This window comes from Mus pahari, chromosome 2, assembly GCF_900095145.1.
Source record: "Mus pahari chromosome 2, PAHARI_EIJ_v1.1, whole genome shotgun sequence".
Taxonomy (NCBI): domain Eukaryota; kingdom Metazoa; phylum Chordata; class Mammalia; order Rodentia; family Muridae; genus Mus; species Mus pahari.
Genome location: NC_034591.1, coordinates 62,432,680 through 62,447,184, shown reverse-complemented (window position 1 = coordinate 62,447,184; position 14,505 = coordinate 62,432,680). Strand labels below are relative to the sequence as shown.

Here is a 14,505-nt window from a genome sequence, read left to right as displayed (position 1 = left end):
TCTATTGAGGGACAACTGGGTTCTTTCCAGCTTCTGGCTATTATAAATAAGGCTGCTATGAACATAGTGGAGCATGTGTCCTTATTACCAGTTGGAAGGTCTTCTGGGTATATGCCCAGAAGAGGTATTGCTGGCGAGGTTGTGGAGAAAGGGGGAAAGCAGTCTTATTGGTAAGCAAGATTATCATTTGGAGTTAGCAAGTGTACCGCTGTAACCCCACTATGACTCCCACTCAAACCTCATTAACACACCATGTAACACTGCCTGAATCTGCAAATACGGATGTATATATCCCCATCACTCATGAACTATATCTCAGAAAGCTTTCGTTGAGGAGACAGGAGCTTCTCACAGTGCACTGCATGTTCCAGTAATATTTATAGGAAGGTCACTCTGCATCCCTGAACAGTCCTACCTGGTGGCTTCTCCCTTGCATTAGGAAAGATGTTGACAGCTACAAAAAGGAAATAACTTAAGTTTTAATAAAGAAAAATCAGCTGCAGTAGTAATGTTGACAATACATTGACTTTGCATGTCCACGATATCCTCTGGAAGATAGCAGGCCCCCTCTAGTGGAGAGCGAGCCTTCTAAGGCAACTATTCCCCACCAAGCACTGAACTTGAGTTAGATTTTGAACGACAGGGCAGTTTCTGCATTATGTCTCTTTATGTTTCTTTTCACATTTTAACCATGAAAATCCGTTAAAGGACATTTGCAACAGAGCGCTTTGAAGTCACTTTGATGAAATGAAGTGTTGTGAATAAGGACCTTGTGCCAAGGTGCTAACTTGTTAGGAAATATGATACACATTTACATGTGTATGCCTGTGAGGTTGATAAATATACAAACTCTAACTGCATAACTCAAACTTACACTTTAACTCCCATAGTGAAGTGCTTGAAGGGCAGTCTTATCCCTTGCCTACATCTTGAGTTGAGTATGTAACTTGTACAATATCGTACAGCTGAAAGTCGCTTTGACCTTTGTGTTCCCATTAACTTTCCAGAACATAAGCCATGTTCACCATGGCATTCTTTTATGAGACAAAAATAACAACCCAAACTCTATGCTTTTTAGGTATCTAGTTTTCTGTCCCCTATGACTTGTACTGTGCCTTATAGAGTTTAATGGTTTTATAAAATTTTATTTCAGTACCATCAAAAAATAAATAAAACTTTCCCAGGCAAGCAAGAAAGTAAATGGTACATGACAGATATGTGTTTTGAGTTTAGAATTAGTAAAGAAAATGAGGGGGATGCTAATGAAATTTATTATCAATAATAATGTATAGCCCTAAATGGTAAATGATAGTGTCAAGTTGTGAGAAGGCTGGGCAGAGAACACTGCAGAGATTATTGCTTTGAGAACCCTACATCATGGGTTTCCCCCATTCTGCTTCTGTGTAACTTCTATCAAAGTATATGATCAACTGTGTTCTTGTAGCTATTGACAAACTTGGTATACACTGTGAAAAGTTTCTTTTGACTAATCTGTTTCCTTTCTCCCACAGCAAATGATGTTCTTGGCTTTGGAACACTGGTCAGTACTTCTAACACCTACGATGGGTCCGGCCTTGTCACTGTAGAAACGGACCACCCCCTCCTCTGGACCATGGCCATCAAGAGCTAACCTACAGTGTGGCATCCATCTTGTGCCTGTGCCTTCCCTTACCGGCCCACTGGTTCGTTGCTCAGCATGAACAGTCACGTGGGTGTGCAGAAATCTAAACTTCTCCATGGGGAGCCATGAGCTTTCAAGGTGTTAGGGGTTAAGGCATAGCTGAGCAACAGAGCATTCGTTGCGTATGTACAAGGCCTTGGGTTCAACCCTCCGCACCACAAAATAAAGATGGTGGTGTTTAAAGATTCCAGGTTATGCTATAAATGATATCTCAATGTTATATTGAGGGAAAATTATGCTCTATCAAATCACATAAGCTGTATTATATGGCTAATATAGCTAATGTGGATCATTACATTATATAATTCAGTTTTGATCATTTTAATTTAATTAATCAGTCCATTTACCTTAAAATTCTTTTTTTAATTTTGAAGCACCAGAAGCTGTATTGTGTTGCCTTGGAATCTGGCACTTCCTTAAGTACCTGACAGCAAGGGCTGCCTCTTGTGTATTTCCTAACATCAGACTCCACAAGTGCTGTGATAGAATGGCACCAGTTCACTTTGACATCATCTTTTCAAAGATAAGAATCATTGACTTAATTGTTAGGTTTGAAAGCAAGCAGCTACATGGACTGCGGGTAAATGAGAAGTGGCAATTCAGGATTCACTCAAACATTAACCTCTGAAAAGTTAATGAAAGTAGTTGAAAGTAAGCTCTCTGAGCTCTAGAAATGTGGGTGCCCTTATGAAAATTGTGACACACTCAAAAGCTTTGGCCTGAGGAATCGATCGTAAGCCTGAAAATTCAGTCACTTTTAACATATTTCCCACTAGAGGCAGGAGAGATGGCACAGTGGTTAGGGGCACTAGCTACTCTTCCAGAGGTCTTGAGTTCAGTTCCCAGCAACTACGTGGTAGCTCACAACCATCTATAATGGAATCCAATACCCTCTTATGGAATGCAGGTGTACATGCCAATAGAGTACTCATAAAAATAAATAATTTTGGGGGGAAAAGACACTTCCCACTAAAAAACAAAATATTAATTCATCGAGCATATTTACTGACATCACCAGAAAATTAGTGTGGCTATGGAGATAAATGAATACCTCTTACTGAGGAATTGACACCTGAAGCCTGTTTCTTCATTCCAGTTCACCACGACGTGCCTCTCTCTGCTGTATGGAGGGAGGGAGTAATCACTGAGTGTGTGAAAGAACTACAAGTATAAACTCTAAATGCTAACATGTTGCAGGTGTAGAGTAGATAACACAGTCCCTGACTTAGCCTAAGCTTGCTGGTGCATTAAAACTTATTCACGTTTCTTTCATGAGCTCCCTTCCTCATCTTCCTATTCCTTCTCTCTTGTCCCATTTCTTAAACCGTATCTTGCCAAACAAACCATGATTTAAGGCAACCTGCCTACCTTGTTGCGTTTATCCAATGACTGTGTTACTGTCTTCTTGGTGCTACAACAGTATGAAGCTTAAAACAAATAGAGGAAGAAAAGGGATCAGTTGAATCAATACCAAGTTCTTAACAGAAATAGTTAGAATCATTGTTATTATTTTATGCAAATATATGATTCTGAAATCTGAATGTCAAATAAAAAGTTATCAATGTGCATGTCTGGAGTTGGTTTCTCAGAAAATGTTTAATGTTATCGCTTGTAATTCAATATGACTAACCTTTCATAATCATTGTTTCTGTTCAAAAGGTGACTTAATATGTGTATTTTATAATTAAAATCTCAGATCTGACTTCAGATAGCAATGCTGTAGTATTAAGTTCTTCCTCAAACCTTTCCCCATGGATATAGAGACCAGATCGTCTTTAGACAACCTGGACCAATGATTTATATTTCATCATTTAAGACTCCTCTTGCTCTAGCTATAAAAAGAAGAATTACATGGCTTACCTTACCATTCTTCACTTTGTAAGAATTAGAAGAGAGAAAAATAAAGAAAATTTGCATCCTGGGTGTCTAATTGCTGGAGAAAAGGAGCAAGTAGAGAGCTACTGTCTTCTGGGGTAGAGAAGATAAAGAGAAGTTGTAGAGGAAGACATCTGAGAAGCAGGAAGAGATGGGGCCAGACACTTGAAGAGCACATTGATGACAGGCCCATGACTAGGATCATCTGCATCTTCATAGTTCAAACGCATACCTCAGAGGCCCCATGTATCTCTTCCATTCCCAACAGACAGGTGCTAGTCTTCCAGGAGAGAGAAGCAGCCAAGATCCTTTGGTGATTCATTTAACTCAGAACCTCCAGCAGGAAAGCCTGTGCAGAGCATCTAGTTGATACCTCAAACAAATATATGTGCACAACTAACTAAAATCAGGAGGGGAAAGGAAATAGGACCAAAGCCGGGGCACGCAGCATCCTCCTTTCCCACTACTCTTTACTACTGCAAAGTAGAGGCTCAGCCATGTCTCCAGCTTCCACTATGCAGACTGCTGATATATTCATAACTAGAATATACATACATAGAATATAATGAATAGAACATATTCATTACATGCAAAAGACATATGTCCATCATTCAAAATACTTACTGTCTTACAGTCAAAGAGTACATGTCTTGTTTAACCTGAAAGCATCAGTATGTGTGTTTCTGTGCATGCATCTGTGTTTTAATGAAGCTTGGTAAACATGCACACACTGGAATGTGTGTGGTGAGGATACTTATCCCAGACTCTCAGTTATGAATCCTGCCAGAAACATTGGATGTCCACCTCAGAGATTATCTCAAAGCAATGGCCACCATTCCCAGTTCCTGCTGACAACTGAAGAACTGCTTGCTGGTGTTACAACGACATCTTCCTGTTCCTTGAAACTATGTAAGGGCAGTCTCCCTTTGTGTGCTATCTGACTCTATCATCTAAACAAATGCTCACCTTTTGTTTAATAGCAGCCACATGAGTCTGCACATGATGAAGTCTCAGGTGAGTGGGTGAAAGTCAACCCTTCAAGGAATTCCCTCTTAGTCTCTGTTCAAGTCAAATCCTGACCTGCAGCCTGTGGCTATAATGGGAAAATACAAGGCAGGCCTGCTAGGAAAGGAGCTCATGCCTGTTGGACCTTGACTTAGATCAGTTCCTTCCTTCCTTGAACAGTTGGTAGCTTCTGGTGCCTAAAATGATGCTGGGCTACTCAAAGCACCAGCTTGGTCTAAGTGGACATCAGTCACATTTTCAATAACTGGAGTTGCACATGAGTGTAAGATGTGTCATAGGGAAGTAGGTTGGAATCAGTTGTGGGTCTGCCAGGAGTACAGTTTGTTCCTTCACTTCTGAGGAAAGGACTGAGTAGTTTTCACTAGGAGGTTAACTCAGAGAAGCAAGGAGGAGGTGACATTGCCTGGGTGTTTGCAAAGCTATAGTGCCAGTTTTGCCTCATGCTTCTCTGTGTATGGCCTGCACCTCTCATCTACCCCTGTGTGGAACCAGCCTTTCTTACTACTCCTGCTCACACGTGGGCCTCCCTGGATACTGCCTGAACTGTTGAAATAAAGCAATCATAGATTTGATGTGACTGAGGCCGATGGTATGTACCAAGTCAGTGAAGAGGAAATGATTCTTCCCTCCCCTACGGTTGTATGATTCTTATGGCTTCAATGGTGACTTTCAAACTGATGACCGTGACCCACAAAGAATATATTTGCCTTATAACCCAGTCTGTAGAGAAACACACATACTCACTGAATTTTTGAAAAGCATGCCTTGGAAATGAACACAGTACATAAAAATATAGGAGTCATACACTGAAAATAAACTAATTTCTTTAATTTATGATAGTGATGTCATTTTTAAAATGTCTTTCTTTGTACAGAAGAAAATTTAAGCTGCAAGGTCAATTCCTTCCTAGGGAGACCCTGAATAAGGACTGGCCAAATTCTGCTGTGTGTAGGTAGCACAAGTTTGCCCTTCCCTGCCTGTAGCAGATTTCACTCATCAGTCATAATTTTCTTTTCTGGTGAGCCCCAGCCAAAGCCTCCAAATCCATCTCAAAACAGTTATCCAAGCAGATGTGATCGATGACGCTCCACTGGCTCAGAGCTAATGTGTTATTTTCCCACTGTATACAAAACCACTCTGCTGACAGCCCAGCAAAGAGGCCGTGCAAGCATCACACTCACTCACAGCTAATGGGTAAATAAACACATCCAAGGACTTGTTCCCTGTGTGCTAAAAGCAAGGGCTTTGTGCACAGCAAAATTAAAACCTAGGTCCACCCCAAAAATAATTTGCAAAACACTGAACTAGCCCTTGTGCTCATTCATACTTGAGACGAGTCTTCAGAACAGACTGGCTTCTTCCTGGAAGCCAGAATCTCTAAGGTACAGTACTAAGTCCAGATACTGAGAAGGAGTTTAGTTAAAGAGCTAAAAAAAAAATTATAACTTGCACCTTAGCAACAATTTATTTTAGAAATGGAAAAAAAAATCTAAAGATTTTGTGACTGTTTAGTAGACAGAACTTGGGGGAAGGGAGCAAAAATGAAAAATTGTAAGTCTAAAATTCTGTGTTCCATCTGAATAACTGATTTCATGTCAAGTTGATTAACATTATGAATCCTTCATAGACTGTAAACCCTTGAGGACATGCGCATCCATCTTCCTTTGTCATCTGTTAGCTCCTGCTCCTACAGTAGGACTGTCTGCTGCAGGAGATCAAGGGGACATGTAATATGCTGCTGTGCTAGCAAATCTCTACCCCGCACCACACTGAGAAAGCACATGCATTCCCACCCTCCTATTCCTTTTCTGTGGCCCTGAACTGTCTATGCTAATATTTCTCTTACATATCCTCATTCTGGATTGGACAGAACTGCTAAAATCATTGTTCACTTTCCTCTCTAAAGAAGGAAATAATTTTTACAAGGCCAATTCCAGGCTCCAAACACTAATCCAAGGCAAATATTTTGATAAAGGTAAGGAAAAAAAATCAGAAGGCCAACCAAGGACTACAAAGTTTCCTGAAACAGGTAAATAAAGGACAGGAAAAGACACAAAACAGACAATGACAGAGCTTAGGACAAGTGGTTTGGGTGAAAAGGACCAAAGCCATAAGAGTAAAGACTATCTCTGCCTGGTGTGAGGAGGCGGAATAACAAAGAAGTTAACAGAGAAATTGTTCTGAGTTGGAACCACAGAGGAGGTTTAAGACAGGGTGATTGCTGTCATTAGCTAAGGGAGACTAAGACAAAAAGGCATGCTGCTTTTAACAACTTAAGGATAATGTTATCTTTATTTATATTTAAATCTACTTATTTCCCCAAATTAAGCATATGAAATTAATTTAAGCATTTTAAAATCATGAAGTGAGATATATTGTCCCCAACTGAATTGTCCACACTAGAGTTCATTATTTGTAATTTTGATTTGTTGCTCTATTATGAAGAATCTATTTATAAAGAAAAAGCCTACTTTAATTTAAGCTAGGTGTACACCTGTAATTCCATCACTTGAGAGTGAAGACAGGAAAATCACAAGTTTAAGGTCATCCTCAACTAGATAGCCAGGTCAAGGAAAATTGTTTTCAAAAAACAAAACAAAACAAAAAGTAACAACAACAAAAAGCCTGTCTTGTAAAATCATATCACTCTTAATGCACTTTATTAATAATAATAATTAACATTTGAAAAATTCATGCAGACTTCTGTGTTTGTAGTCATCCTTTCACTTGTCTTTTTTTTTTTTTTGCCAATTTTCCCTCCTTACCCCACCACATCTTATTTGATAGACCAAATAATTTTAGTGTCATCTTAGAAAATTTAAAAACCAGTTATCTCCAACATAATGGGGCTTTCAGTAATATATCCTTATGAGCAAACAGATGAAAATGCTTAAAAGTAAGGAACCTCTTAGAATACTGTAAAAGCTTCCATTTCCCATTCTATAGAAAAGACATAAGTGCCTGATGACATTCTCCACTTCAGCTACCCTATTAATTTAAGAAATCCCATTCATTCTGCCACTAGTTCCCTATTCATGAAAAAAACTTTCTTGGTCCCAATGGGCCACACACTGCTCTTTTATTTTTACTCCTTAAAATTCAGGGAAACCTATGTGACTAATGAGGCAAAGAGAAATGGTGCAGAAAGTTGCTGGGATCACTTTTAGCCAGGGAATTTCTTATGGATATTTTAAAATTGACCTTTTAGTNCAAGTTTTTATTCAACTGCAATGCAAGAAATTAAGCAACAAGGTCAATGTGAATATTTGTATGCCAGGGGCAGTGAACAGAGATTCATGAATAATAATAATAATAATAAAAAGATTAAATTGGTAAGGAGCCAGTAGATTCTTTTTTCTAACAGCAAGTAGAAAAGCAGGATTTTTTTTTTAACAAAGAAGTTAAACTTTTTACATCACAAAAATATTGCCCTTTGGAAAAAATTGTCATAAATATGGAAAAGAAATGTTTATGTAAATCACCTACATAACATCTTGTCTAGACCATGTATGTATAGTAGTGATGCATGCAATAAGTATATAGATGCTATTCATACAGATGCTGCCATTACACATTTCCATTTCAGGGGTTAATAGCTTTTGTTCCATCACTGTAGGGCTCTCCCTTCTCCTTAAGTTGACATCATAAGTGCTGAGTTCCATGGTACTGAAATCATGTGTCTCATATTCATGGGGCAATGAATAAGTGAATTGACTATAATGAATTAGGAATTACAGAGGTCTCAGGTTACTAGAAACAATCATCTCAGAAAATATCCCCATAGGAGCAGGCCTTTGCAGACTTGTAGGAGGAGGTATATTCCATCTTGTAGGAAAGAAAGCCCCTACCAGCATTGTTATCTACCTATGACAGAAAGGACTTTCTCCCTGGGGGCCTGGCAAGTTCCCTGGACAAGCAGTATTCAGTCTGCTCCTGGACCAACTCTCTGGAAGATCTAGTCTACAACATAATCTACAAGGACTCATGTTGATTCACTTTCTGGGAAACTAAAAACCTTTTACCAATATGACTTCTGAGAAGAAAGGCACCGATGTATTCTACTTTCTAGTGTCTGTGCTGCTTTGAGTAAAATCATTACAAGTAATTTTATCCTTATTTCTTTCACAGTTATTTTCTTATGGCCAAATTAAAATATCACTGATGTTTCATGTTCTGGTCCTGTCTCTTATGTGAAGATGGAATTGATTTGATACTTGATTTATGGTAGAATATGGAAAGAATAATATAGGTAAAAATGAACTTGTTACATACAAATTCCAAAGACACTAATCCTGTAACAATGAGTTAATTTTAAATAAAGGAGAAAATACAATTAAATGAACAGTTCAGATTGGCATATAGCTCTTAAACATAAGGTTGAGTGCTTGCTGTAAAACAGACACTGGAGTAAACAAAATTTCTAGAGCTTACCTGACTCTCAGTGGTAAACGGGTCAGAAAGGGCTGCCCCTGTTCTGGTTACTCCTCCAACTCCTTACTCCTTCCCTGATGGTTCTCATATTCAATTAATGGCCTAGCTTCACCACGAAAATCATAGTCATCAAAATGAACTCTATAGAGACCTTATGTTCCCCTCCCACAACCAACACTTGCCTCCTCCAACCCACACCATTTTCCTACCTGTGACCAGAGATAAACTATCCACATTATCAAGGCTGATCCCTGCACCATGTACAGCTCCTTAGCTCCCCTAGAAAGGTCCTACAATCTGCCTGCCCTATGTCTTTCATCCAAATCATTAGCAAACAATTACTTTTTTAAGTGCATTTGAACACTCCCAGCTACCACCCAACTTTGCAGTTCTTTCGTCCAGTCACTAAGCTCCTTTAAGAACCTGGTTTCGTCTATTATGTTCTTTTGCTGTGAGGTGACACCATGACCCAGGCAACGCGTTAAAAAAAAAAAATTTACTGGAGGGCTTGCTCACAATTTCTGGGAGTTAGTTCATGGTCACCATGGCAGGAAGCAGATGTACATGGTGCCGGAGCAGGAGCTGAGCACTCACTTTCTGATCTGCAAGCATCATTCCCCTTGTTCTTGCCCAAACTGTTCAGACATGATTGTGTTTCTCTCTGTATTCAAAGTGTGCTTAGGCTCTCCACTTCTCCCCAGGCTCCCTCACATTTCCATGCCCAACCCCAGCATGGTCTCCCATCACTTCACAGTTGTCTCACTTCTACCTTGTTTTCTTCCCCAATGTGAGCCACATCCAATCAATCTTCTACTTGAAAACCCGCAATGACTTTGAGGGGAAATACAGATGTTTACAGTCAACTAAAATGTCCCTGGCCTTCCCTAACCTCATTTTTATATTCTCCCCTGCACACTGTGTTCAATTCCTCAGTCTCTTTGCCAGTCTTTTTATCCATTGTCACTCTTCCTAAGGGCTTCTGCCATATGCCAGAATTCCAAGCATTCTTAAACCAACATGTGAAAGTGAAGTCACCCTAATGATTACATATATAATTTATGATTAATGAAAATAAATAGAATACAGTGATAGTCTATAGTCTCTTAACAATACCTCCTCTACATCTGTAAAAGTCCCAAGTAAAAATACCTCCCTCTAGAACATTCCCCTAACATGGGAATCAAGTCTTTATTTAATAATTATCTGGACTAAAATCTTTCCATGCCCATTTTTCTGTAGTTCTGGAAACAAATTGATAACCTCGGGCATTTTTTTAATTAGCTGCCTTTTAAAGATGGTTTGCTAAATTAGTCAACTATGAAATCGCCTCGACCAAACGATTAAGTTCAGATTGCATTTCCAATCCATCGCCTGTTTTTACTGTATGAATATACCGTCACTCCAGGATTGTTAATTACAGTGTTTATCTGCCTGTGTTTTCTTACGAACATAGCACAGTGTGCAGCCAGTGCCAGCTGGCACATCTCTATCCTACTGTTTGAAGTGGCCTGCAAGCCACTGGGTGTTGACATTCCTATAGCCAGAAATAGTACTGCACTGCCTCCATTGTTTACCCAGGGGAGATGGTATTTAAAGATAAGCGTCCTTCTATCCAGGCAAGTCACCTGTGCCAATGGACAGGAGGAGAGCTCCAGCTTGCCTTAGAAAGGAGTCCGTTTGCCATGCTTAATTAGCATGACAGCTGTGCTGATTCCTGGGACATGAACACCTCCTCATGCCCTTCACACCCAAAAAGGATTTGTGAAGCCACCGCCATTTGCAAGTATGTGCCTACGATCTTATTTATACCTCAGATTTAGACTAGGAGCCACGCAGTCTTAACTCTGCCTCATAGATGTGAATACAGAACACAGAGGCTTAAATAATGACAGAGCCAGAATGAGCTCTGTAACACCTGACTACAAGCCACCACCCACACCTCTGCTGTCACCACTGACTCCAGACACCATCATCGGTGCTTGTCTCATCTCTATCACGTTTTTCTGAAGCACATGGTCTCAGAGACTCAGCTGTTCAAGACGCTACATCATGTGTCCAACTACTGGGATACATTCTAGGTTTTTGAACTCCTGCCCTGGGTTTTTCCTCATGCTAATCCCTCTGCAGTTTCACTAGGTTATCACTGGCCTTTCAAACGAGCTAATGAGAAAGTTGAGTCTCAGGGTCTTCACTGATGCCTTCTCCCAGGAGAAAGAGTATGCCAATAGTGACCCTCACTGAACCTCTGGAGTGCAGTCTGTGGTGGTACTGACCTGCTACTATAAATCTGCCCTACCATAGAAGCCAGCCTTGACTCTGTGAGAAAACAAGTGGACGGTGGTATTGATGAGGATACTTTGTGATTGGACGCTACAATCATGGACCTTAATGAACAACTCAAGATTCAATAGAACTTAAGGACAACCCATCAGATGCTTTCTATTGCTGAAATTCCACCTTCTGCTCTACCTATATCACATGCTTTCACTTATAGTTGATAAAGGAGGAGGATTTCATTGCATGTAAGTTAGTTTTATCAAATCTGTGCCAAGAAGGGCGTGTTTATTAGGTCCCTACATCTCCATTCTAGCTCTTACTGACAGTAAGGATCCTTGTCATTCTGTCCTAGATTTGTTATTTAGAACTACATATAGATTTACACGTTCTCAGAGCCGGGGACAAGCCTAGAAGGCTAAGAATCTGGTGCTTAAACCTTTTATTACTATGAAGACTATTTGTAAAACTTTACATTGTGTCTCACCAGAAACACCATTACATTTAATTTAGCCTAGGACAACAAAACCATTTCAGAATATTTTCAGACATTCAATCCCAGAGTTAACGAATTTCTTCATAAGATATACATATAGTATGATTTCTTCCACCAGGTGGCAGCCAAGCCTTACTATTTTACATTATACACAGTATACATATAGTTTACATTACTATATACACGATATAGTAATATAAGCATGGAAATTGGAGCTAGTGGTTTTGACAGGGTTACAGGGTACCTACTGACAGTCAACCTGGATCAATCTCACCTGCCTGATAATGTTCACTGCACTGTATTGGTGTTGGGAAACTCCAATAGTAGAGTAGTGAGGCAGCCCCGGATACAAGTTGTCCACTTAAGTCTCAGGCACCTCAGAGCAATAAATCATATGTGGCATCTCAGCTTTCCCTGCCACTATACTACACCCATATAAAAGCACTGTCCTTGACTGTGAGATCCCATAAATAATGGAAAAAGATAGACTCAGACACAATATGAAAATAAAGCAAAAGAAACTGTCCCTATGGACATCTCTTCTCTCCTTCCCCAGACAAAGTCCTTGAGTGCACAAAGAAATATTAATAGCATGAGGCCAGTATATTTAATCTTTCTTTTAAAAAAAACAAAAGAAAGAAGCATAGTATGATAGCAATCCATTTCATAGACCTAATAAAGGTGGATAATAAACAGTGGGTCATAATTATCCCTTAGCGGCCACTGTTGCTCCTAGTTGGGAAAACTGTAAATTTGATAGGACAACAAGGAAAGAAACAACGCTCTTTGCTTCCCCATTTATTATTCTTTACTTAGGATTAGTTCGATTTTTAATTATATGGGTAGTTGTGAATCTGTGTATGGGCTTGTGCCTGTGTGAGTGAAGATGCCCACAGAATCCAGACTTGGGCATCACATTCCCCTGGAGCTGAGTTGTGAGCTGGCAGTTGTGAGCTTTCCAACGTGGGTGCTAGGAACCCACTGCAAGAACAATATGCTCTCTTAACTGCAGGAGTCATCTCTCCAGCCCCATACTCTTTGTTTTAACCAGTTTTCCTGTAAAATGTTTTTGTCTCTTGAATGTTACCCATGGGTCAGTTAGCCAGTAAAAGACAGCAGGAGAGGGAAGCTCTTTGTCAGCTGTGCTACAGTACACGTGTGACTGAGTATGTTGGTGCATGGCGAATTTACTACTCCTACCATTAATGGGCTAGGAATAGATATCTCCATCACATGGCCGATCTGAACAGATGGGGACACGATCATAAGTACACTAGGTGAGCTAAAATGCTACTCGCCACACTAGTCTTTCTGACATGAAGAAAGGTTTAAAAAAGGAACTGATACATAAGGGCAGAGGCAGTCTGGGGTGTCCATCCTGAAGTCCACAGGCTGTTACCCCAGAACAGCGATGGATGCAGCTCAACACAAAACTGTAAACCTATTACACAGAGAAGCCTTCAGAATAGCATCGTGAATACTCAGCCACCCTAGAGAGATACAGACTATATAGTCCAGAGTAGACTGATTCAGTGAACATGAGGATGTTTTTCAAATTATGTGAATATGTGTCTAGGTGTGCATCTGCCATAGCTGTTGAGTGAATGGGAGGCACTCAGAGTCAATTCCTATTTTCATTAAGCATTTTCACTGATCTGCTAGTTAGACAGACAATCTCTTCATTTGATTGGGAAGAGAGAGATTTACTGTCTGAGCACAAGCAGACAGGGCATTGCATGTGTCGCTGTAGCTGACTAGTTCAGGTTCCAAGATCAGGAGTGGGGATCAAGTTGTTTCTCTTTTGGTATTTAACATCCTTTTAAGATTCGTGATGTAGACTTCTCCCAGATCAAGTGATAACGTTCTCACCCTGAGTCTCTGATGCTTCGCTGAAGCTATCTGCTATCCCAGAGGTCAGGAGTCTAGGAAACCCAGGCTTCCCACATCAGCTCTTAAATTAAAATCTACAAAAAATATATATATAAAAATTCAAGGTAAGACAAGAAAAAAAAAAAACTACTACAACATATAAAATATAAGACAAAAAGGTACTATGACACTCTTAACTTAAAAAAAAATAAATTCTTGGCCAAATGGATATATCTGGAGGATATCATCCTTAGTGAGGTAACCCAATCACAAAAGAAGTCACTAGATATACACTCACTGATAAGTGGATATTAGCCCAGAAACTTAGAATACCCAAGATACAATTTGCAAAACACAAGAAAACCAAAAAGAAGGAAGACCAACGAGTGGATACTTCATTCCTCCTTAGAATAGGGAACAAAATACCCATAAAAGGAGTTACAGAGACAAAATTTGGAGCTAAGACAAAAGGATGGACTATACAGAGACTACCCCACCCGGGAATCCATCCTACCATCAGCCACCAAATCCAGACACTATTGCACATGCCAGAAAGATTCTGCTGAAGGAACCCTGATATAGTGGCCTCTTGTGAGGCTATGCCAGTGCCTGACAAACACAGAAGTGGATGCACACAGTCAGCTATTGGATGGAATACACAGCCCCCAATGGAGGAGCTAGAGAAAGTACCCAAGGAGCTGAAGGGGTCTGCAACCCTATAGGTGGAACAACAATATGAACTAACCAGTACCCCCAGAGCTCGTGTCTCTAGCTGCATATGTAGCAGAAGATGGCCTAATCGGCCATCACTGGGAAGAGAGGCCCCTTGGTCTTGCAAACTTTATATGCCCCA

General features: G+C 40.0%; 1 protein-coding gene across 2 annotated transcripts in view; it reads left to right on the top strand.

Annotated features, from left to right (window-relative positions):
* Tpk1 (thiamin pyrophosphokinase 1) overlaps nucleotides 1-3,396 on the top strand; it is a 320,733-nt gene extending 317,337 nt beyond the window's left edge. Inside the window, exon 9 of one of the 2 annotated variants that reach the window (XM_021189978.1) lies at nucleotides 1,512-3,396. In XM_021189978.1, coding sequence (XP_021045637.1) covers nucleotides 1,512-1,630 — 119 coding nt within the window. In that variant the 3' untranslated portion in view covers nucleotides 1,631-3,396. The remainder of the gene's footprint in view (nucleotides 1-1,511) is intronic. The other variant, XM_029535392.1, reaches the window with a different exon arrangement.
* The last annotated feature ends 11,109 nt before the right edge of the window (nucleotides 3,397-14,505 follow it).